Raw genomic sequence first — 22,718 nt, 5'->3', positions numbered from 1 at the left:
AAATTATAAGACACTGATGAAAGAAATTAAGGATGATACAAATAGATGGAGAAATATACCATGTTCTTGGATTGGAAGGATCAACCTTGTGAAAATGACTACTACCCAAAGCAATCTACAGATTCAATGCAATCCCTATCAAACTACCACTGCCATTTTTCACAGAACTAGAACAACAAATTTCACAATTGTATGGAAACACAAAAGACTCTGAAGAGCCAAAGCAATCTTGAGAACGAAAAACAGAGCCGGAGGAATCTGGTTCCCTGGCTTCAGACTATACTACAAAGCTACAGTAATCAAGACAGTATGGCACTGGCACAGAAACAGAAATATAGATCAATGGAACAGGATAGAAAGCCCAGAGATAACCCATACACATATGGTCACCTTATGTTTGATAAAGAAGGCAGGAATGTAGTGGAGAAAGGAGAGCCTCTTCAATAAGTGGTGCTGGGAAAATTGGACAGGTACATGTAAAAGTATGAGATTAGATCACTCCCTAACACCATACACAAAAATAAGCTCAAAATGGATTAAAGACCTAAATGTAAGGCCAGACACTATCAAACTCTTAGAGGAAAATGTAGGCTGATCACTGTATGACATAAATCACAGCAAGATCCTTTTTGACCCACCTCCTAGAGAAATGGAAATACAAACAAAAATAAACAAATGGGACCTACTGAAACTTAAAAGCTTTTGCACAGCAAAGGAAACCATAAACAAGACCAAAAGACAACCCTCAGAATGGGAGAAAGTATTTGCAAATGAAGCAACTGCAAAGGATTAATCTCCAAAATTTATAAGCAGCTCATGCAGCTCAATAACAGGAAAACAAAAACCCAATCCAAAAATGGGCAGAAGACCTAAATAGACATTTCTCCAAAGAAGATATACAGACTGCCCACAAATACATGAAAGAATGCTCAACGTCATTAATCATTAGAGAAACGCAAATCAAAACAATGAGATATCATCTCACACCAGTCAGAATGGCCATCATCAAAAAATCTAGAAACAATAAATGCTGGAGAGGGTGTGGAGAAAAGGGAACACTCTTGCACTGCTGGTGGGAATGGGAATCGGTACAACCACTATGGAAGTTCCTTAAAAAATTACAAACAGAACTACCATTTGACTCAGCAATCCCACTACTGGGCATATACCCTGAGAAAACCATAATTCAGAAAGAGTAATGTACCAAAATATTCACTGTAGCTCTATTTACAATAGCTAAGAGATGGAAACAACCTAAGTGTCCATTATCAGATGAATGGATAAAGAAGATGTGGCACATATATACAATGGAATATTACTCAGCCATAAAAAGAAACGAAATTGAGCTATTTGTAATGAGGTGGATAGACCTAGAGTCTGTCATACAGAGTGAAGTAAGTCAGAAAGAGAAAGACAAATACCATATGCTAACATATATATATGGAATTTAAGGAAAAAAAATATGTCATGAAGAACCTAGCGGTAAGACAGGAATAAAGACACAACCTACTAGAGAATGGACTTGAGAATATGGGGTGGGGGAATGGTAAGCTGTGACAAAGTGAGAGAGAGTAATGGACATCTATACACTACCAAATGTAAAATAGATAGCTAGTGGGAAGCCGCCGCATAGCACAGGGAGATCAGCTCAGTGCTTTGTGACCACGTAGAGGGTTGGGATAGGGAGGGTGGGATAGGGATGGTGGGAGGGTGGGAGACGCAAGAGGGAAGAGATATGGGAACATATGTATATGTATAACTGATTCTCTTTGTTATAATGCAGAGACTAATACACCATTGTAAAGCAATTATACTCCAATAAAGATGTAAAAAAAATAAAAATAAAAATAAACCAATAAAAAATACATTCATGTACTCATAAACAATGTATGTTTTCTTCTTCTTCTTCCTGTCCTTTCTCTTCATGAGTGAATCAGTCCTAAAGCCATTACATGTGTTGTCCAAGGTTAGCACCTCTGACAGTGGCAGTAGAAGATGATGCCACTGGGGCCCAGAGCAAGGGGTTGAAGACCATGTGAGGAAAGGAAGGCATCCAAATGGGTTGGCATAGTTTAGCACAGGGTATCAGAGTCCAAGCATGAGGAGGATGTTGTGTATGTGTGTGTGTATATAAGTCTGAATACGGAAAGGAAAGCAAATGTCAGGGGGATCAGTGTAATGAGAGAAGTCATTAAAGCTGACTAAGGTTATCCCCATTTAAGAGCTGAACAACACACAGTGTGGGAGCCTGAGTGGGGTGCATTTCAGGTGGGGAATAGCTAGAGCACTTGGTATAGGGTAAAAAGTCCATGTGTGACAGTGCCTGGCTTGGTTGTCAGAGCAATAATGGAGTGGGAAAGGCATTCTTGTAGAGGAAGAAGGAAAGGCATCAACTGTATACACTCAAGGGAAATGATTACTCAAGTATATATATTCAGAATAATGAGAAACAGATTTCTTACTCTCAGAGATGGGATTTACAAACATGAAAGGAGAAAAACACTAAGTATTTATATGTACTGATGGTTGTTCAGATAGAAAGATAGATATAGATTTAAATATTTGTGTGTATATATATATTCATACATATTTATATCAAAATATAATATCAAAATATATATTTTCCTATCTTTCTTTACTAAGGGGTACTGAAAAAAGTAACACTCCAATAGCAATGAGCACATCTAGAATCCACATCTTGTTTTCTAGACAGCACTCTCCACTCAAAGGAACTAGGGATCATTTAGGAAAGAACTGGTGACAGGGTTGGGGTGGGAAAATACAACATGATTTGGTACACCTTGCTGTGTCAAAAAACCAAGGAAATATACAAAGAATTCTGAGGAAACATCAAAGGACACAGAATCCAGGTAGAAATTGCTGTAACTGGATGACCTAGGACAACTTGAGTTTCAAAATAAAAATAGGATTGAACCATAATCCATTGAATAAATTAGGAATATAAATCTTCATTATGTAATACATTGATACTGTATTTATAAGTAAAGAAACATACAAACAAACAAGAAAAAGAAAATTCTTCTTTACAACAAAATGCTGATTAATAAAAGTAGACAGGATGATGGACTTAGAAGGTCACCATTGGTATCATCTTGGAAATGACTACTTGAGCAAAAAAACATCAGTGAACATTGAAACTACTGGGTGAAGGTAGAAATGGTGGGGGTAAGATGTTTGCATAACTTCAAATGCTATTGATTATAAAAAAAGAATAGAGAGTAACTTTAATGAGATCTGGTGGACACCACCTTAATCAAGTGGTCAGAGTTAGCTTTACTAGTAATGGAACAAATTAATATTAGCAATCGGAAAACAGTCTCACTTCCATAATACTGCTGCCAAGCGTTCAGAGCCTGAATTTATTCATGAGAAACATCAGGTAAACCCAAACTGGGGAACATTCTGAAGATAACTGGCATGTAAGTTTTAAAGGGATAAAGCAATGAAAGTAAAAAAAAAAAAAAAAAAAAAGCTAGAAACTGTTCCAGTTTGAAGGAAATTTGAGACTTGATAACTCACAACACATGATCCTAGTTTAGATCTATTTGCTATTTAAGTCATTATTGGGACAATGGGCAAAAGGTGAATAGGGGCTACTTAGTGCATGGTAGAAATGTATCAAAGTTTAATTCCTGTTTGTAACGGTCCTGCAGTTTGTGCAAGAGAAATGTCACTGTTTGCGGGAGAATTCAGATGCAACTGTTTATCATGTCTGTAGCCTACACTTGGGTAGTTGAGGAAGAAATTTCTTTGTGCTATTGTTGCAACTTTTCTGTAAGCTTGAATGTATTCTGAAATAATAAAAATACTTCTAAAATTAGAAAATCCTGGGGAACCTTTAGATGCAGTTTATTATTTGAAAAGTCGGTGCATGTGTATGTGTGTATGTATTCTTACTTTAAGATAACATTTCCAGCTCACATTTACCAAATATTTTCTGTCTTTCATGTTCCATAGTTGGATGGAAGCTTGAAATTTTATATGTGAAGTTCAAAAGATTTCAAGATGACAAAAATGTGTTCCACTCAGAGAACATTTGTATTCAAATAGGGTGAGGAGTGTCAGAGCTAAGATACATAAAAGCAGCTGCCTCTCTCCAGTCCTTAATTTCATAATGTGCAGAAATTATGTTCTAGTGATAATTCTGTCTTGCATTTTTGTTGCCATCATGAAGGATCAACTGATTCTGTCATCTTTTTCCCCAATAGCTAACAAAGCTTCATCTCCACCTGCACTATAAACTTACCCAGTATCTAGGAAAAATTCCAATCTTCTTTAGAGAGATTTGAGGACTAACAATTGCTGCTAATTCTTGAGTCCCAGCTGCAATAATTAAGCATTTGTTGCTTTCCTGACTTCAGAATAGAACTTCTAGGATTGGGACTCTGAATTATTTTCTATTTTTTCAATTTTATTGCACCCCAGGGACAGGAATCTGCTCTAGAATCACAGATTTGATGACTGGGCTTTTGTAGTCTGCTCACATCTTTCCTAAATGCCAACTGCTTGCCTAACTATCTGAGTATAAAATTTCTGGATTATATATCATCATAATTTTTATAGCTTTCTGGGTACTCCATTTTTCCACATGGGATCTCCCTATTGCCAAAGGTGTTTCTGAACAAACACTGGTGACTGGACATCATATGTTCTAGACTAAGGGTCTTATTTTCTTATTTTAAATATTTATCAATTGATAGTGCATACACTGACCAATCAGAATGGATTGGCAGCAAATAACCAGAATGTCCACAGCAATGTATACAAACAGATATCAGACCTGCCCCAGATACCATGTTCTTCCTGCCATGTTGGAATTTTCTCAGAAATTACATTTTACTATATCCTCCAGTGAATTTAACCTTATGCAAGGGGGTAATTCTAGTCTTAAGACCCAACTCTGTCTACTATGCCCCACTTCACCTGAGTCAATGGGGCATGCCCTAGCATGTCCTGGATACTGACAAAAACATCAGCTACAAGAATATGTCCTTAAAAAAGTTTATCCTCTAATTACAAAATGAGTTTTCTATTATAAACCTTTAGAATTAATTTCAAGTTTACAGGAAATACAAGGATTAGAAGAATTAGTTGAATAAAAATCACAAGAAGCATCCTACAAATCTAAACAATAAGACATGCAGGATCAGTGACTTGGTCCCACAGACAAGTGAGTGTCAAAAGAGGAAAAGAGGATCATACTGCATTAGAAGAAATACAATTTTTAGGCCTCAACTGGATATTGGTTTGGATAAACCCACTGTACAAGACTACAGTGATACTAAAATTTAGTATAGTCTGTGTATTAAAAATGATTAAGTTTATTATCATGAAAAAGTGGTGATAATTAAACAATTTTCAAAATAATATGTATAGTATGATCTCATTTTGGCTATATATATACATTTATATCTAAATCTATAGGAATTTATATCAAGGTGTTCAAAGCAGTAATTACTGGGTGTAAAAAATGTGTTCTACACTGAATTGTGTCCCTTAAAATTCATATGTTGAAGTCCTCAACTCCAGTCTGGCTTATTTGAAGACAGGGCCTTTAAGAAGGTAATTAAAGTTAAAATAGATCTTAAGAATGGTACTCTAATCTGATAGGACTGGTGGCCTTATAAAAAGAGGGACAGACAGAACAGACCTGTAACTCTCTCTGTGTGTACATAGAGAAAGGGCCATGTGAGGACTTGGAGAGAAGGCAGTCGTCTGTAAGCCAGAAAGAGAGCTCTCACCAGAAGGCTAATTTTCTGGCACTTTGAGTCTCGCACTTCTCAGCTCCAGAATTGTGAGAAAAATAAATGTCTGCTGTCTAATGCATCCAGTCTGTGGTAACTTACTATGAAAGCCTAAAATGACTAAAACAGAATGTATTGATTTATTTTCATATTTTTGCTTATCTCTTTTCTAACTCAATGTGTAGTAACCATTTTTATAATAACAGAAATTACACTTAAAAAAGTAAAAATATGCATGTATACTCCCTAAATATGCTGTAGTACTGTAAAATTTTCGTTCTGAAAAAGTGAGACAAGCAAACAGATACTGAACAAAAAACATTTGCTTGGTCAGTTTTACCACATACTTTTCATCAATAGTAGCTAACCCCTCTTTAGTGAACACATATACGCAGAAAAATTCATGTGTGCGTGTACTCTTGGGAGCTTGCATGTATTTGGAAAAACAAGTAAAATTTAACTAAATATTATTCTTTTAAACTAGTAAGATTATCTAAATAATAAGATATTTTGAGGAGTGTGAACCTGAGAACAAAAATAGCTTTTACCTTCTTTGTATCCCTTATAAGAGTGTATCAACAGTAACACAATAATAGTGGGGGACTTTAACACCTCACTTACACAAATGGACACATCAACCAAACAGAAAATTAATAAAGAAACACAAGGTTTAAATGACTAAGTAGACCAGAGAGATTTAATTGATATTTATAGGATATTCCATCCCAAAACAACAGATTACACTTTCTTCTCAAGTGAACATGGAACATTCTCCAGGATAGATTGCATTCTGGGTCACAAAACAAGCCTCAGTAAATTTAAGAAAATTGAAATCATATCGAGCATCTTTTCTGACCACAAAGCTATGACATTAGAAATCAATTACAGGAAAAAAAATTTAAAAAACACAAACATATGGGGGTTAAACATTACGTTACTAAATACCCAAGAGATCACTGAAGAAATCAAAGAGGAAATCAAAAAAACACATAGAGACAAATGACAATGAAAAAATGATGATCCAAAACCTATGGCATGCAGCAAAAGCAATTCTAAGAGGGAAGTTTATAGCAATAAAATCCTGCCTCAAGAAACAAGAAATATCTCAAATAATCTAACCTTATACCTAAAGGAACTAGAGAATGAAGAACAAACAAAACCCAAAGTTAGCAGAAGGAAAGAAATAATAAAGATCAGAGCAGAAATAAATGAAATAGAAACAAAGAAAACAATAGCAAAGATCAATAAAGCTAAAAGCTCGTTCTTGGAGAAGATAAACAAAATCGGTAAACCATTAGGCAGATTCATCAAGAAAAAGAGGGAGAGGACTCAAATCAATAAAATTAGAAATGAATAAGGAGAAGTTACAACAGACACTGCAGAAATACAAACCATCCTAAGAGGCTACTACAAGCAACTCTATGCCAATAAAATGGACAACCTGGAAGGAATGGACAAATACTTAAAAAGGTATAACCTTCCAAGACTGAACCAGGAAGAAATAGAAAATATGAACAGACCAATCACAAGTAATGAAATTGAAACTGTGATTAAACATCTTCCAGCAAACAAAAGTCCAGGACCAGATGGCTTCACAGGTGAATTCTATCAAACATTTAGAGAAGAGGTAACACCCATCCTTCTCAAACTTTTCCAAAAAACTGCAGAGTAAAGGACACTCCCAAACTCATTCTATGATGCCACCATCACCCTGATACCAAAACCAGACAAAGATACTACAAAAAAAAGAAAATTACAGACCAATATCACTGATGCATACAGATGCAAAAATCCGCAAAAACATCAAGCAAACAGAATCCAACAACACATTAAAAGGATCATACACCATGATCAAGTGGGATTTATCCAAGGGATGCAAGGATTCTTCAATATATGCAAATCAATCAATATGATACATCATATTAACATACTGAAGAATAAAAACCATATGATCATCTTAATAGATGCAGAAAAAGCTTTTGACAAAATTCAACACCCATTTATGATAAAAACTCTCCAGAAAGTGGGCATAGAGGGAACCTCCCTCAACATAATAAAGGCCATATATGACAAAGTAAAAAGATATATAAAATAAGAGGAAAACATAATATATGTTACAAAGAAGAAACCCAAATCAGGGTGAAAAATGTAAGCGTAAATACATTAGTAATCACATTAAGTGGATTAGATGCTCCAGTTAAAAGATGATCAAATTGTAGGTAAAACGAAAATTATTTGTTATCAAGAAGACATGTTAAAATATAAAGATACAGAAAGGTTGAAAGTAAAAAAAAAAAAAAAAAGATATAGCATAAAGACACTAACCAAAAAAAAAAAAAAAAGAAAAAGAAAAAGCTAATGTAGTTAAATTAGAATCAGGTCAAATCAAATTTAAGACAGGCATTATAGATATAAAGATCACTTCATCTGATAAGTGTTTCAACTAACCAGGAAGATTTGATATATTTGAATTTATAAACATCTAAGAAATGAACTCAAAATACATAAATCAAAAATTAATAGAACAAGATAAAATAAACAAATAGATACTTATAGTAGGAGATTTTAACACTAAAAATAAGATACAGAATATTTGAATACCCTGACTAAGGTACTTGGTCTAAATGGATACATATAAAACTCTACACCTGACAACTACACAGTACACATTCTTTTTAAATTCTCATGGGACACTTATCAAATCCTGGGCTATAAAGAAAACCTGAAAGAATTGAAATCATACAGAAATAAAGTCAAAACAGTACATTCTAATGAATATCCAAGTTGTTTATCTCTTCCTCAGAAGAGTATGATATCCCTATACCAAATATCATATAACTGCCTAAAGTATAGCAGAGAGTAAGGGTATTTCCAACTGGAGTAGAACTCCAAAGGGCTCTTTATGGAGGAGATGGCACTTGCACAGAGCTTTAGAGTATACTGGGGTTTTACAACTTGCAAGACATATTTGGATAATACTAATTAGAATAATAGGAAGAAATTGTGGCTACATGAAGGGAATAGCAAGATATAGAACCAGAAAGGCATTCAGGAATCTCTGGCAGTTTCTAGGATAGTAAATGACAATGGTCACCCATTATGAAAAAACGATCCTCAAAATATAAAGATAAGGTACACTCTGATAGATTTATACATAAACTACAAAATTTAGTTGGAGCTTCTATAATTTGGAAAGAGTACAGTTACTTAAGAAACGATGTGATAAGAATGTAAGAAACTGTAAAAATTTGCTGAGAAACATTAAAAATTGGAAAATACTTGTTAAAGTAATTTTGCTTCAGATTGTGTATTTCAGATTGTCTCTAGGTCTTCCAGCAAACAAACAAACAAAACTCTAGACTGGATCTAAGCTGAATCATTTCCTAAAATCAAAACCGTCAAGACAGAAAACTGGAAACCTGAGAAGTTCTGGTGAATGACATCTGTGTCACGGTCTGTAAACCCAACCTGTACTCCCCGGGAAACAGAGAATTGACTGTACTTTCTGTGGATTTTGGATAATAGGTTTCCCACCTGTGTTCACTCTGTTTAAGACCCTTGATGAACAGACCTTCAAAGTGATTTCTAAAGCTTTTTTTTCCTTTTGTCTGAGGACTGCAGACTGGCAGCTCATGAAGGCTGATCTTTAGTTCTACAGAGTACTCTGTTATCGGCTTCCTGCTCAGACTCCTAGGTTCACTGTGCACCTGGCAGCTTGAAGAGCCATAAAATTGGGGTGTCATCAATGCCATTTAGTTATTCCTAATATCTAGCTTGCATCTGTCACAAGACCTATCAGTCTTTCCTACAGTAGTCTAGCTCACTGACTTTTTTTTTAAAAAGAGTGGCCATCATATCAACATGAATGCTATATAGAAGTTATCTGAGTACATTACATTTTTCCTCATGTTATTCTTGATATTTCCCTCCATGTTGATGACTAGAAGTTATTAAGGCTCAACCTACTCTAAAACAAGTCTTCAGTTCTCTGACTTTTTAAAAAATCTACTGGGGAATTCTCTTTTACAAAGCTTCTAAAAGCCAAGCCACAGCATATAGCATATCACATCCATACCACTCCATTATCTACTTAAGACAGACAGACACACACACACATATATCTCAAGACATTCTTTTACCATAATAGCACAATGTACTCCTGGATCTTTTCACATACACCAACACTGAGGCTACTCTGAACAGGATGGTTAGTCTCATATGTAACAAAAAACAATGCTGGATTTAACCTGTACTAACATTTCTTGTTAGTGGATATTTCCTTAAAAGCTGATATGTATTATTTGCCAAAAAATTTTAGAATAACCACACTTTGTAGATAATATGTTCAATACCTCTTTTTACATTTCTGTTCAAAAAATGAAAATAATGCATACTTTCAAGTGGCTGTTAACAAATTAGAAATATAGATCTTCAAAATTCATTTGAAATATGTGAAAATTATAAAAATTATCAGAGAGCATTATATTACTCAGATAAAAAAAATTTGAACAAAGAACATATATAATTGTGAATAGGGAAATAGTAGTTATATATAACTATGTATATATATATATCCATTTGAAGATATATGATCCAAATTTACTTATGTGAAAACTTATCACTAATGACACTAAATTTTATGCATCATAGTACGTCATTTTTTTCTATTTATCAAAAGTAATTCAAACATATTAAAATATTTCTTTAAGCACAATTCATTAATATTTTTCACCCTAAATTACATTAACAGATTTTATACTTTCTCATCTCATTTTTTCACTATAGTTATGGTTTTTAACAAGCTCAGATTGATATCTGAAAATTCACATTTCCATGTATTGATTGACTCTTAAGGACAAAGATTGACAATATATAATCAACGGGTAAGACCTACAAAAGTCATGGAAAATTAAATGGTGTCAATATCCAATTGTCTAATCAATGCAACAAATCTGTGTATATTGGGGCAAGAAACTTTTCTCCTGCTTCCTTTTCTATTCCTCATACAATTTTCTTAGTTCTTGAGGACTTGCCCTACAAATACCATCCTCTTCAATTCACTTAGCTGAGTCTATTTCATGCATATATTTAATTATTTTGTTTAGTGTGGTTTTACAGTATCAGTTGTGTAGCTTTTGTTTACAAGTAACTGAAAATCGAACATAAGTTGACAAAAAAAAAAGAAAGGAAATGTACTGTCTCATATATATGGCTAATTCAGTAGATTTGGTTTTTAGACAAGGCTTTATTTAGGCATCAAATGATGTGGACAAGAGTCAGTCTCTCTCTCACACTCTCTCTCTCCACATTATTCACCTACTCCTTCCTTGTATTGGTTCCATTTTCAGGTATTATACTTTCAAGGTCCCAGAAAGGCTATTGAAAGATCCCAGGGCTATATGCTTTCCTGTTCAGCTCTACTGTTAAAGTTAGCCATTATTCAAAGTCCAGAAGTTGAATCATGTCTCTGTTTAGCCAAACTTACATCATCCTTGAACCAACCATCATCCCATGGTTGATGTGGTATGCTGATAGACTCAAGCCAATCAGGATCTACTTCTACAGCTTAAGATATGGTCAAACCTACTCATACTATATTGCTAGGAAATGTTGGCAACAGTTCAAAAAGGGGAAGGGGCAAATGGATGCTGAAAAAGAAAGCATGGCAGGCAAACTCCACCACATTTCTGTCTGGACTCTAGAGAATTCTGTTTAAGCGTATATAAAGGGTTAAATGAGTTAAATAAATAATTAGTTGATTTGCACACACACACACACACACACACACACACACACACACATATATATATATATATATATTTTTTTTGCTGTACGCGGGCCTCTCACTGTAGTGGCCTCTCCCATTGTGGAGCACAGGCTCCAGACACGCAGGCTCAGTGGCCATGGCTCACGGGCCCAGCCGCTCCATGGCACGCGGGATCTTCCCGGACCGGGGCACGAACCCGTGTCCCCTGCATCGGCAGGCGGACTTTCAACCACTGTGCCACCAGGGAAGCCCTGCACACATATTTTGAATGCACTCCTGTCCAAACTTTTGAGTGAAGATTTTCCTACATTAAAACTCAAGACTAGGGCATCCCTGGTGGCGCAGTGGTTGAGAGTCCTCCTGCCGATGCAGGGGACACGGGTTTGTGCCCCAGTCCAGGAAGATCCCACGTGCCGCGGAGCGGCTGGGCCCATGAGTCATGGCCACTGAGCCTGCGTCCGGAGCCTGTGCTCCGCAATGGGAGAGGCCACAGCAGTGAGAGGCCCGCATACCGAAAACAAAACAAAACAAAACAAAATATAACTCAAGACTATACTTATAAAATTCAAGTCAGATGTAATTATAATAAGCTTTACATTATTTTTTTTTTAATCCATAAACTACAAGTGTTGCTCTTATTGCTCAAAAATATAACACATCATTCTGTATCCTTTTCATGTCCCATCCCGATACAAATCATAGTGAGCAACTAATGCATTTATGTGTTTCTTAGAAAACTTAAAAGTTAATTATCTTGTATGTATCATGAGTACTGTTGTCTAAAACACTGGGGTTAAGGGTCATTTATCCTACATGTAAGATCAGGTTAAATGTAATAATTCACTGAGACTGCTCAATAGGCATTTGGGAAATCAAAAGGTAATATTCCATAGTAAAAAATTGATGAAAGAAGGATCCATTACAATGTGAAATATCTTGATTGAAATATATCTCTGTCTGAAAATTTCTAAAACCAATAATAATCGCTGCACCCATGAGGAAAACTTGATATGGCATAACTGCTTAGAAAGCAGGCCTAGCTTGTTGCTTCTTTAACACTGGAGTTACAAACAGGTTTCAGAATATATCTCAATTTTTCCTCTAAACTTCATACATGTTGCTAACTTAGTGCAGAGAGAAATATAGCTGGAGAATGCCATTTTGCTTAGTTGTGCCCTTATTATGCAGACATTTAACATATTTGGGGGAAATTGATCTAGTTATTTGATAAGGATGATACTTGCTAACATAACATTTTACAGTATAGAAAAATACTCACTTAAACATCCTAATTTGATTCTCAGAACAACATAAGATACTAGAAGGTGAGATATCCTTCTGTAGACACAGACACAGAAAGCTTCCCACAGGGAGGTGATATATGAGCAGTCATGGAGCTGACATGGACTGTCAGCTCACTGAGGGCAGGACAGTGGCTGAACATATTAGAGGCTGTAAATGTTTATTGAATAAATCAATCAGTTAATTAATCTGGACTTAAATCTGGTCTTTTCAATGTTCAGTGCTTTTCTTACAAGTAAACTATTATTATAGTGTTATTTACATATTTTAACAAATAGAGCTCATTATCAAATTGCGGGGCTCAGGAATAGAAGACAGAAAAAACTAAGCAAAAGAAAAAGCTCCTCAAGAGCTTCTTCTTTCCTGCTTTGAGGACGTAGGCTTAACCCTGTTTTCTATAGTTCCTACTATGTTCAATCAAAAATCAGTTGAGGCTCTCAAGCTACAGAACTCTGAAAAGCCTATGTCTCTAACAAAGGGCAATTCTGAATGTACTCAGGTGTTTTTTTGTTTGTTTGTTTGTTTTGGGGTTTTTTAGGCCTTTTTCAAAACACATTTTTTATGCTTTTGGTGTCAGGAGAAAACAGATGAGATAAAACATAGTAGCTGAGCCTTTGGGTCTGGACACAAAAACAGAGCCCTCAAGTTGACTTTCACAGCAACGTGATACAAATTTAACAATATGTAAGGAGAGTCTCTTCTTTAGAGGTCTAATGCTGAGGCTGGAGGTAGAAATAAGACACAGCCCCTGATTTTCACCCCACCACAGTAGCTGAATAAGTTGAGTTTTATCCTTTGTGGTCCAACAAGGCCTGACAAACTGCACTGCAGTACAAGAAGCATCCCTCGGGCAATGATGCGCAAAGACAGAGGGATTTTTTAGTCAACAGCAGGAATTAGACTTTAATGCTTTCTACTAAAAGACTTCATACGCCAGATAGCTGACTGCTATCCACTGAATCTTGGCAGGCAACAAGATTGCTGAAGCTTAAACTGAGAAGCTGTGTTAAACAGATTTTCATGAATGTATAAAATGCTTTATTCGTAAAGCTGCTTTTCTTTGTTACAGTTCAAAATGCTTTTCCTCTTTTTTTAATCTCTCAGCTTGGTCAACTCTCAGTCTTTATCAAAATTACTTTCGAAAATGTCCTTTTAAGAGCCAGAGAAGAGAAATAAATGCTCACCTCAACAAAAATAAATGTTTTTTTTTTTAAAGAATAATCCGAAAAATGTCAATCAAAGAGATTAATAATGATCATGGGCCTTATAAAAACTAGACGACACACAGAAAGACATTAAGTACTTTACCATTATTTGGAAGTTCTAGAGGGCTACAGGCACTGTGTGTGATTCTATCTTTCGGTGAAGAGATGAGTTTTGCAACGAGAGATGCTGAGATGGGCTGCACTAGTAAAGAGGTGAGGTTTGATCGGTTTTGTCTAAAGCTTCCATCTGTATTGAAAAGAGAAAGAAAGAGAATCCTTAGTAAACAGCAGTTAAAAACACTTGAAGAGCAGGTTTTTCTGTAATACGTCTTTAAATGATGAGCAGTAAGTTTATTTCAGCTCATTTGTTTGTTTATTCCTTGGTTATACTCTGTCTACTTATTAAAAATGATTTGAGATACTTCATAATAAAAATTCAGTCCAAATACTATTAAGTATCCTAGTCAATGATGGCAGGTCGTACACAGGCATTTACTTCCATTCTCCACTGAAATGACAACAAAGAGATAAAAAGCATCAATCCACCGGGGCCAAGAGAATAGGAGACACATTAGCAATAAGATTCTATCAATAGAAGCATGAAAGCAGATGAATAAGTGTCAACTGATGTGACAGACCAAGGAGACCAAAACCTAAGCCAGCAGAGGGGGGAAGCTGAAAAGCAATGCAGTTTGTACCACAGAACCCAGAAACTCTTGAGAACTGGTAACACCAGCTACCTATTAAAATTGGGGTAATGGAGGGGCTGGAAACAGGAGAGTTTGATGAAATTCGGATTGTGAGGGTGGTCTCTCCTCCTGAACCCCTCACTCACCCAGTCAACATGAACAGTGCCCGGTCCTCCCTCCCTCCAGCAGAGACTGAAAGTGGGACACTGAACAGGGAGACACAAGACACAGTGAAGGGTGATTCGTACTTTAAATGGGACGGTGTTATGATTGCTGAGACCCTTCAGATGCCTTACTTTTGTGGTGCCCAGAATCCTTCCTTCCAGGTTGGGCACTAGATAATTCACTTGTGGTAAATAGGACCAGGGCAATGGAGAATATAGAAAAATACTGAAAATCTAGAAGTCTACCAATAAAATAACTCCCTCAAAACATCCTACATTGACACTTATCAGTCAATACATCTCACCACATACAGAACTTCAAATGAACTTATGCTGACATTCTTAAGTAGGAGCTCTCAGCCAAGGCCAAACCTAGAAAGGCACACGAGCAGCAGACCTAGTGAGGATAAGAAGAGGACGTCAGGAAGGGGGGTCTCCAGGAAAACAAAAATCATGGGAATACCAGATGTGTCTTAATGTTCTGAGAACATATTCACAGTAAGATCAGAGAATTAGCATTTGAAGAGGTTCGAGATATACAGAAGAATGAGAAATCTATAAAATGAGACAACTATTAGTTTCAAAGGGAGCAAAAATTTTCTCGAGAAAAATGCAATCATCATACATTGTGAAAAATATTCACATATAGTAATATAAATAATGACTTTTTAATACAAAAATGGATATTATTCTTTAGGAAAAAAGAGAAAAGGGCAAACGTCAGGGATGAAGGTACATGGAAACTTATGAAGGAAAATTAAATCTTTATCTTTCACAGTGGTAAGTCAATATAATGAATACAACTGAAAAATGTATTCAGCTCTTAAACATACTATTGGGAGGCAGAGACATAAATATGAAAAGTAGGTAACAACTAAAAATGTTGAAAGCAACTAAGTGCTTGCCTTTGGGACAGACAAAGGGGAGAGAAACACAGGGAAGGATGGGAGAAAAAAGATGACACATTTTTATAAATAAAGCTTTATAGAAATATCTATTTATATTCATCTATAACTTTGAAAAAATAAAAATTAAATGAAAATAAGAAGAGAAACAACTATGGTAACACAAGAGAAAAATTACACAAGTACTCTGGGTAAAGAGATTGGAGAGAATAAATTCTGCATAAGGAAAGAACTAAAAAATATATGCTTATTTGGTTTATATATTTATACTGACTCAGAAAAAGAAATACACAATGGAATGACTATCAGGCAGCCAATAATACTTGAGATTACAGAGCTATATTTTTCAGACCTTTATTAGGGAAAATAATTGCCACAGGTTTTCTCAGAATTTAATTTGGTAGAACTGCATGGGGTGCAGAACTCTACAATACTGGTATACAGGCTCCAGGAGAAAGATTATACATGAGAAAATATGTTACGGAAGCATTTCCTTAATTTATCATCAGGAAAACCAGAAGGCTAAAATGTGGTATTTAGCTTGGGCCTATGGCAGTCACAGAAGTCATGGCTTTGAAGAAAAAGTAATGAGATTTAAATTTAGGATCAATTTTGTTGTATAAACACAGAGCTGGTCTCATAATTTAGAAGCCCTTTTTATATGGATATACAACTGTGCATTTTGACCATAACATAGTTCATTTGACCCTAGTGTAGTCCATAACCATTTTCGTTCGTGTCATAGTACCAAGACTGGCTATATAATTTGCAAGGCCCAGAGCAAAATGACAATGTGGGGCCTCTTGTTCAAACAGTAGGAAGGATTTCAATATGGCAATAGCAGGGAAATGAATCAGGTGTGGGCGCTTTTGAGGGTGGATTGCACACCCGTGAATCGGGCCCTGCATGGTTCACACAGAAGATGATAGCAGCCAAGCAGCCAGCTGAGGTCAACTGAAAGGGACTTTCAGACCACAAGGAAGTTGCTGTCCTGAGTTGCTGTTTCTCCAGGCTGCACCCGGGGCCATGGTGATTAATATCTCAAGGCACAGACATTATACCTCACTCAGCACGCCAGCTGGGAGGTCCTGATATAGCCGTCTCACTCTGGTTCTCCCAGCATGTATTTTCTCCCTCAGCCATTACCTTTGAAATTTATAGTGTACACAGGACAATGAGATAGTATTTATGAGAAATGTACAGTCTGTTATTTTGCAGTTTTCATGGATATTAGGTGCTAACTTGCTGCCAACACAAAATGAAACGTCTTAAAATGCTGCATGATTTCACCACTCTTCAGTTCAGATACTGAACTTGCCGTTCAAGGCCCTTCACCATCTCAGACCTTATATTTCCAACATTATTTCCTACCATTCCTCTCCATATATCTTATGCTAAATCTTAAGCTATCCCCCTACATATTCTGTGATTTATACCTCCATGTTTTTACGTAAGCCATTCCTCCCACTTTACTTGCTCTTCTCATGTATCTCATGTTTGAACTACACATTTCCTTTAAAGCCCAACTCATTTTTCACAAGAAACTTTCTCTGACACCTTCAGCTCTATGTGATATATCTGCACCTTTTTTTTTTCAGTGCTTGCCATTTCTAATTAACATTATCGTTGTGTAAAAACATTTTGGTTTTCCCCTCTAAACTCCTTAAAGAAAAGGACCAAGTCTTCTACATCACTGCATGACACACAATGCTCAACACATTGCCAGGATCATAACAGGAGCTCCATAATTAATGGGAGAAAGAAAGAAAAGAAAAGAAAAGAAAAGAAAAGAAAAGAGAAAAGAAAAGAAAGAAAGAAAGAAAGAAAGAAAGAAAGAAAGAAAGAAAAGAAAAGAAAAGAAAAGGAAGAGAGAGAGGGAGGGAGGGAAGATGGATTAACAATTTCTTGAAAAATAGTTTAACGTCTCTGTCTTACCAGTTTTCTGAATTCCTAGAAAATGGAGCAGGGTTACAACTAAACAAAAATTAGAATTCTATTAATCCTATGCTTGCTGAACATTAGTGCTCTCTCCTCAGCTAACTACTCTCAAAACCTTCAAAACCCATTCATCCCAATCAACTCACTAATGAACATTGCTTTAAAATTACCTTTGCCTGGGTAAAAAAAAAAAGTATATAAATAAAATTATCTTTGAGATATATTTAAAGTTAATAAAAAATCAATAACTTCATTTTTTTTTTCTCCAGAATGCCACTATGGAGAACAGTATGGAGGTTCCTTAAAAAACTACAAATAGAACTACCATATGACCCAGCAATCCCACTACTGGGCATATACCCTGAGAAAGCCATAATTCAAAAAGAGTCATGTACCAAAATGTTCATTGCAGCTCTATTTACAATAGCCCAGAGATGGAAACAACCTAAGTGTCCATCATCGGATGAATGGATAAAGAAGATGTGGCACATATATACAATGGAATATTACTCAGCCATAAAAAGAAATGAAATTGAGCTATTTGTAATGAGGTGGATGGACCTAGAGTCTGTCATACAGAGTGAAGTAAGTCAGAAAGAGAAAGACAAATACCGTATGCTAACACATATATATGGAATTTAAGAAAAAAAAAATGTCATGAAGAACCTAGGGGTAAGGCAGGAATAAAGACACAGACCTACTAGAGAATAGACTTGAGGATATGGGGAGGGGGAAGGGTAAGCTGTGACAAAGTGGGAGAGTGGCATGGACATATATACACTACCAAACGTAAAATAGATAACTAGTGGGAAGCAGCCACATAGCACAGGGAGATCAGCTCGGTGCTTTGTGACCACCTAGATAGAGGGGTGGGATAGGGATGGTGGGAGGGAGGGAGACACAAGAGGGAAGAGATATGGGAACATATGTATGTATATATAACTGATTCACTTTGTTATAAAGTAGAAACTAACACACCATTGTAATGCAATTATAATCCAATAAAGATGTAAAAAAAAAAGCATCTGAAACAATGCATTTAAAAGTTAAATGTGATTGAACCCTAAACAGTAATTGAACATACCAAAATCTTTGATTTTTTGTACTGCATGACTATTAGACATGCATTCATTTTGAAATATCTGAAGTAAGTCGTTCATTAATTTTTCACCTTCAGCTTAATGGAAATTTGACAAACAGTTCACTTCTAAGAGCAGATACTAAAAGCAGGACTTTACAGGATGCAAACACTAAATTATAGACAAAAGTTATTTTAAAAAACTCATTTATTGAAGAATTGATAGAATTTCATTTTCTTACATGATTAAGAGACTTTGAATAAAAGCAAATACATGTACCATTTTTATTCAGTTATATTTTAAAGCATTTATAAACTATAAGAACCCATTAGATATGAGCTGAAAATCAGGTGGATTATGTACCTTGATGCAAACGGTACCATCCAGAAAATATTTGACATTATATTTTAGCATTTTAACTTTTAGATTATATCATTTATATCACAGCTTGTACACTGTGTAGGCTCTATAAAGACTGACACTAAGTTTTATTTTAGTGGATAGCTAGTTCTCTCTTCACATTATGAACTCTTTGTAATCTAGATAAGGATCCAAATCAATCCATCCCATTCAATAATCCAATCCTCAGTACAATGCCACATGCATACAGTAGAAAGAACAAACTGGATATATATACAGAGTCCCAAAATTGACTCCATCACTGACTCACTGTTTGAAAAGTAACTTATAAATAATTTCACTATGAGAAGACTGACATCCCATCTACTATACCTGAACAACCAAGGTAACACTGAAGGGTCTTCATTATGTGATTGATTGAAATAAAAATAATACATTAGCTCAGAGGCCTAGACCCTGAACCACAGTGGCTGAAATTGAGAAGAAATGAGATTAAAAATAAGTAAAATGGTTTCTTATTGTACATATGTAATAGGATTTCATTATGCTTTTTCAAATCATTGATGCCCGCTTTAAGCCCATCTGCATATAAAGAAAACATGTTAGGGGCTTTCCTGGTGGCACAGTGGTTGAGAATCTGCCTGCCAATGCAGGGGACACGGTTTCGAGCCCTGGTCTGGGAAGATCCCACATGTCGCGGATCAACTAGCCCCGTGAGCCACAATTACTGAGCCTGTGCGTCTGGAGCCTGTGCTCCGCAATAAGAGAGGCCGCGATAGTGAGAGGCCCGCGCACCGCGATGAGGAGTGGCCCCCACTTGCCACAACTAGAGAAAGCCTTCGTACATAAACGAAGAGCCAACACAGCCATAAATTAAAAATAAATAAATTAATTAATTTTAAAAAAAGAAAACATGTTAGCTGCCAGCATTTTTTGTGTGGCGAGATGGAATTCTTTTAAAATCAACTGAAATGTTAGTGTATAAAGCAATGCCAATTACCCAAGGAGTATCAGGAAAGATAAACCTTCAGAGACCAGAAATCTTAGACACTGGGATCCTCAGAATTAAGGCACTGAGAGGAGGGATAAGGTAAAGAATGTGCTGGTAAATAAAACAATAAGGGCCTTGTATGGCTCAGTGATGAGAATGTGCCACCTTTGGGGAGGACAGCACGATTTCCAAATTGAGGTGTGTAACTCAGCCCTCGGCACCTGACTCTGTGTGTGTGTGTGTGTGAACATAAGATCAGTGCTACATAATGTAACCATAGACCCTACAGATCCTTCCTATTCAGTGTGTAGTTCTTGGACAAGCAGCAGGGGCAAGACTCATTAGAAATGCAGAATCTCAGGCCCCAACCCAGCCCTTCTGAATCAGAATCTGTAGCCTAACAAGATCCCCAGGTGACTAATGTGCACATTACATGAGCAATGGCCTAAACCATTATATATATTTCTGTAGCATAATTGATATAATTTTCATAGCAAAGAAGATATAAAAAGTAGAATGAAGAGGATGAAGAATAGTAGACTACGTTTGGTCACCTTACCCCAATTAAGGATGACAGAGCCTTTGACTATATTAATAATCTCCAAATCAGCGGTTTTTTTAGAGGGTCTCCTTCAAAATGGGTAACAGGTCTGTGCATATGCTGTCACTAAATAGCAAGCTTAAATTGGACTGAGAGCATTTCTTTTTGGTTCTGCTCTTTTCTCAAAGATAAATTTGTTGATTTAAAGATCAAAATTACATTTACAACATTTTATTTCAGTCATGAATAAATATTACAGTCTCTAACTGATTTGAATTTCTTTTCTACATTTTCAGCTATTCTAATTCATTATAGTAAGAGACTGACAAACCTGAAGTGTAAATACTTCCCATTTGCCAGAGAACCAAGCAATCAAAGAGCTTAAAAAGTAGAGATTTAAAAAATACATTTTGTGCTGCACTTTTATGAAAAAGACTCAAATATCAAAAGAACAAGCTGATATCAGCAATGTTATCCCAGAATATTTGATTTGACTTTCTCCAGAGGACTGCCACTTTGACAGAAATCAGACCATTAAATAATCGGCGTGGATGTTTTTTCACTTTTATCTTAGCTTACTAAATTTAGTTATTTCCCTGAAATGACCAGCACACTAAATTGGCTAGTCATTTTGTTATCCTTGTAAATACAGCTGATCCTTTATTATTTTAGTGTCTCATAACCTGCTGGTTATATCACCATCTTCCTTCAGACTAGTCAAGTTCAGCACTGTGTTGTTCTGATTTTTATTAAAAATGAAATACATAACATTTAAATATGCTTTGTGCTACTCAGTCTTCTCAGAGCTTGTCCAGGCTCTCTATGTGTATACATATATACATACATACACAAACATACATGTATACACATACACACATGTATAATTATTTTTAAGGATACAGGATTTTTATTACTGACAGCTTTTCTCATAATTAAAATGAAAATTACTATTTCATGAGTTTACATCATCTTTCTTGCCTCCTCTCAAACTAACACAAATTGTAGGTCTAAAAGCTGGCTAATGCCAGTTTACCCAGCTCTTAGATGTCGCTTACTCTGGGAAGCTTGGTCCTCATATGTGTCCCCATGTAAGTCCTTGCTTATACACTTAGTAAACTTGCTCTGCTCTAATTTCCTTTTCACTTTCTGCTCACTGGCCAGAGTATAGTATAGTCATCTTAAGGGCTCATTCACTGGTCTGTTGCCACGGCTTAGTACACTTCATAGTAAAAGGGAGGGCACAATGAATATTTTTTGAATGAATGATCACATCAGTATTCAAGTGAGTAACTCAGTTTTGTCTAATCATAAGCCTAAAACTCATGACTTATGACACAATCACAAAATGCTAAACATGAAGACAGATGGTCTCGTCTCCTCATTTCCTTGGTCCTCTCTCAAGCTAAAGAGCCCTACCACGTTCCCTAGTAAACATCATAATATTTAAATATTTAATTAACTTTTAATAAAAATAATTTAATTAGCTTCAGCTGATGCATTATAAAAGGTCATATTTAGTTTTACATTAAAGAGAATAGAAAGTAACATACTCATTTATAAAGCAGTATCTGTATATTCTGACTTTAAAAGAGCATACAAATTATGTAGAGTCAACTGTATTTTTAAAAAGTAGTATATAAGAAAAGTCTTTGTTAATAATAATTGATTAATTTATATTAATAATTGTTAATTTAATTTGAGCTCTACCTTTCCAATACCTTTATTCAAAGGTACTGATCACAGATATGACACAGGCTCAGAAAAAGCTAGAAAAGCTTTCCTATCACTAAAAATATTTTTCCTTTAGGTTTAGACATATAAACTCAAGATTTATTTTTTTACTTTTATTTTTTTTTAAACTCAAGATTTATATCAGTAAAGTGAAATTATTTGGGGTACAGGAAACTAAAATATAAATTACCATAATTCTCTCCCCTGAAACAAATACACTTTGTCATCTGTATATCTGTGGTTATGCAGCCTTGGAATTTGTTCTAAACTTGGCAAACGTT

The 22,718-nt window shown here is 35.6% G+C and overlaps 1 protein-coding gene across 10 annotated transcripts in view; it reads right to left on the bottom strand.

Moving 5' to 3' along the window:
* Positions 1–22,718, bottom strand: part of NAALADL2 (N-acetylated alpha-linked acidic dipeptidase like 2) — a 1,532,395-nt gene that overhangs the window by 412,593 nt on the left and 1,097,084 nt on the right. For all 10 annotated transcript variants that reach the window (XM_081235898.1, XM_081235896.1, XM_081235895.1 and 7 more), the window contains one exon: positions 14,143–14,286. In XM_081235898.1, coding sequence (XP_081092024.1) covers positions 14,143–14,286 — 144 coding nt within the window. The remainder of the gene's footprint in view (positions 1–14,142; positions 14,287–22,718) is intronic.

The sequence above is a fragment of the Mesoplodon bidens genome, assembly GCF_964165515.1.
Source record: "Mesoplodon bidens genome assembly, chromosome: 5".
Taxonomy (NCBI): Eukaryota; Metazoa; Chordata; class Mammalia; order Artiodactyla; family Ziphiidae; genus Mesoplodon; species Mesoplodon bidens.
This window is presented reverse-complemented; position numbering and strand designations above follow the sequence as displayed.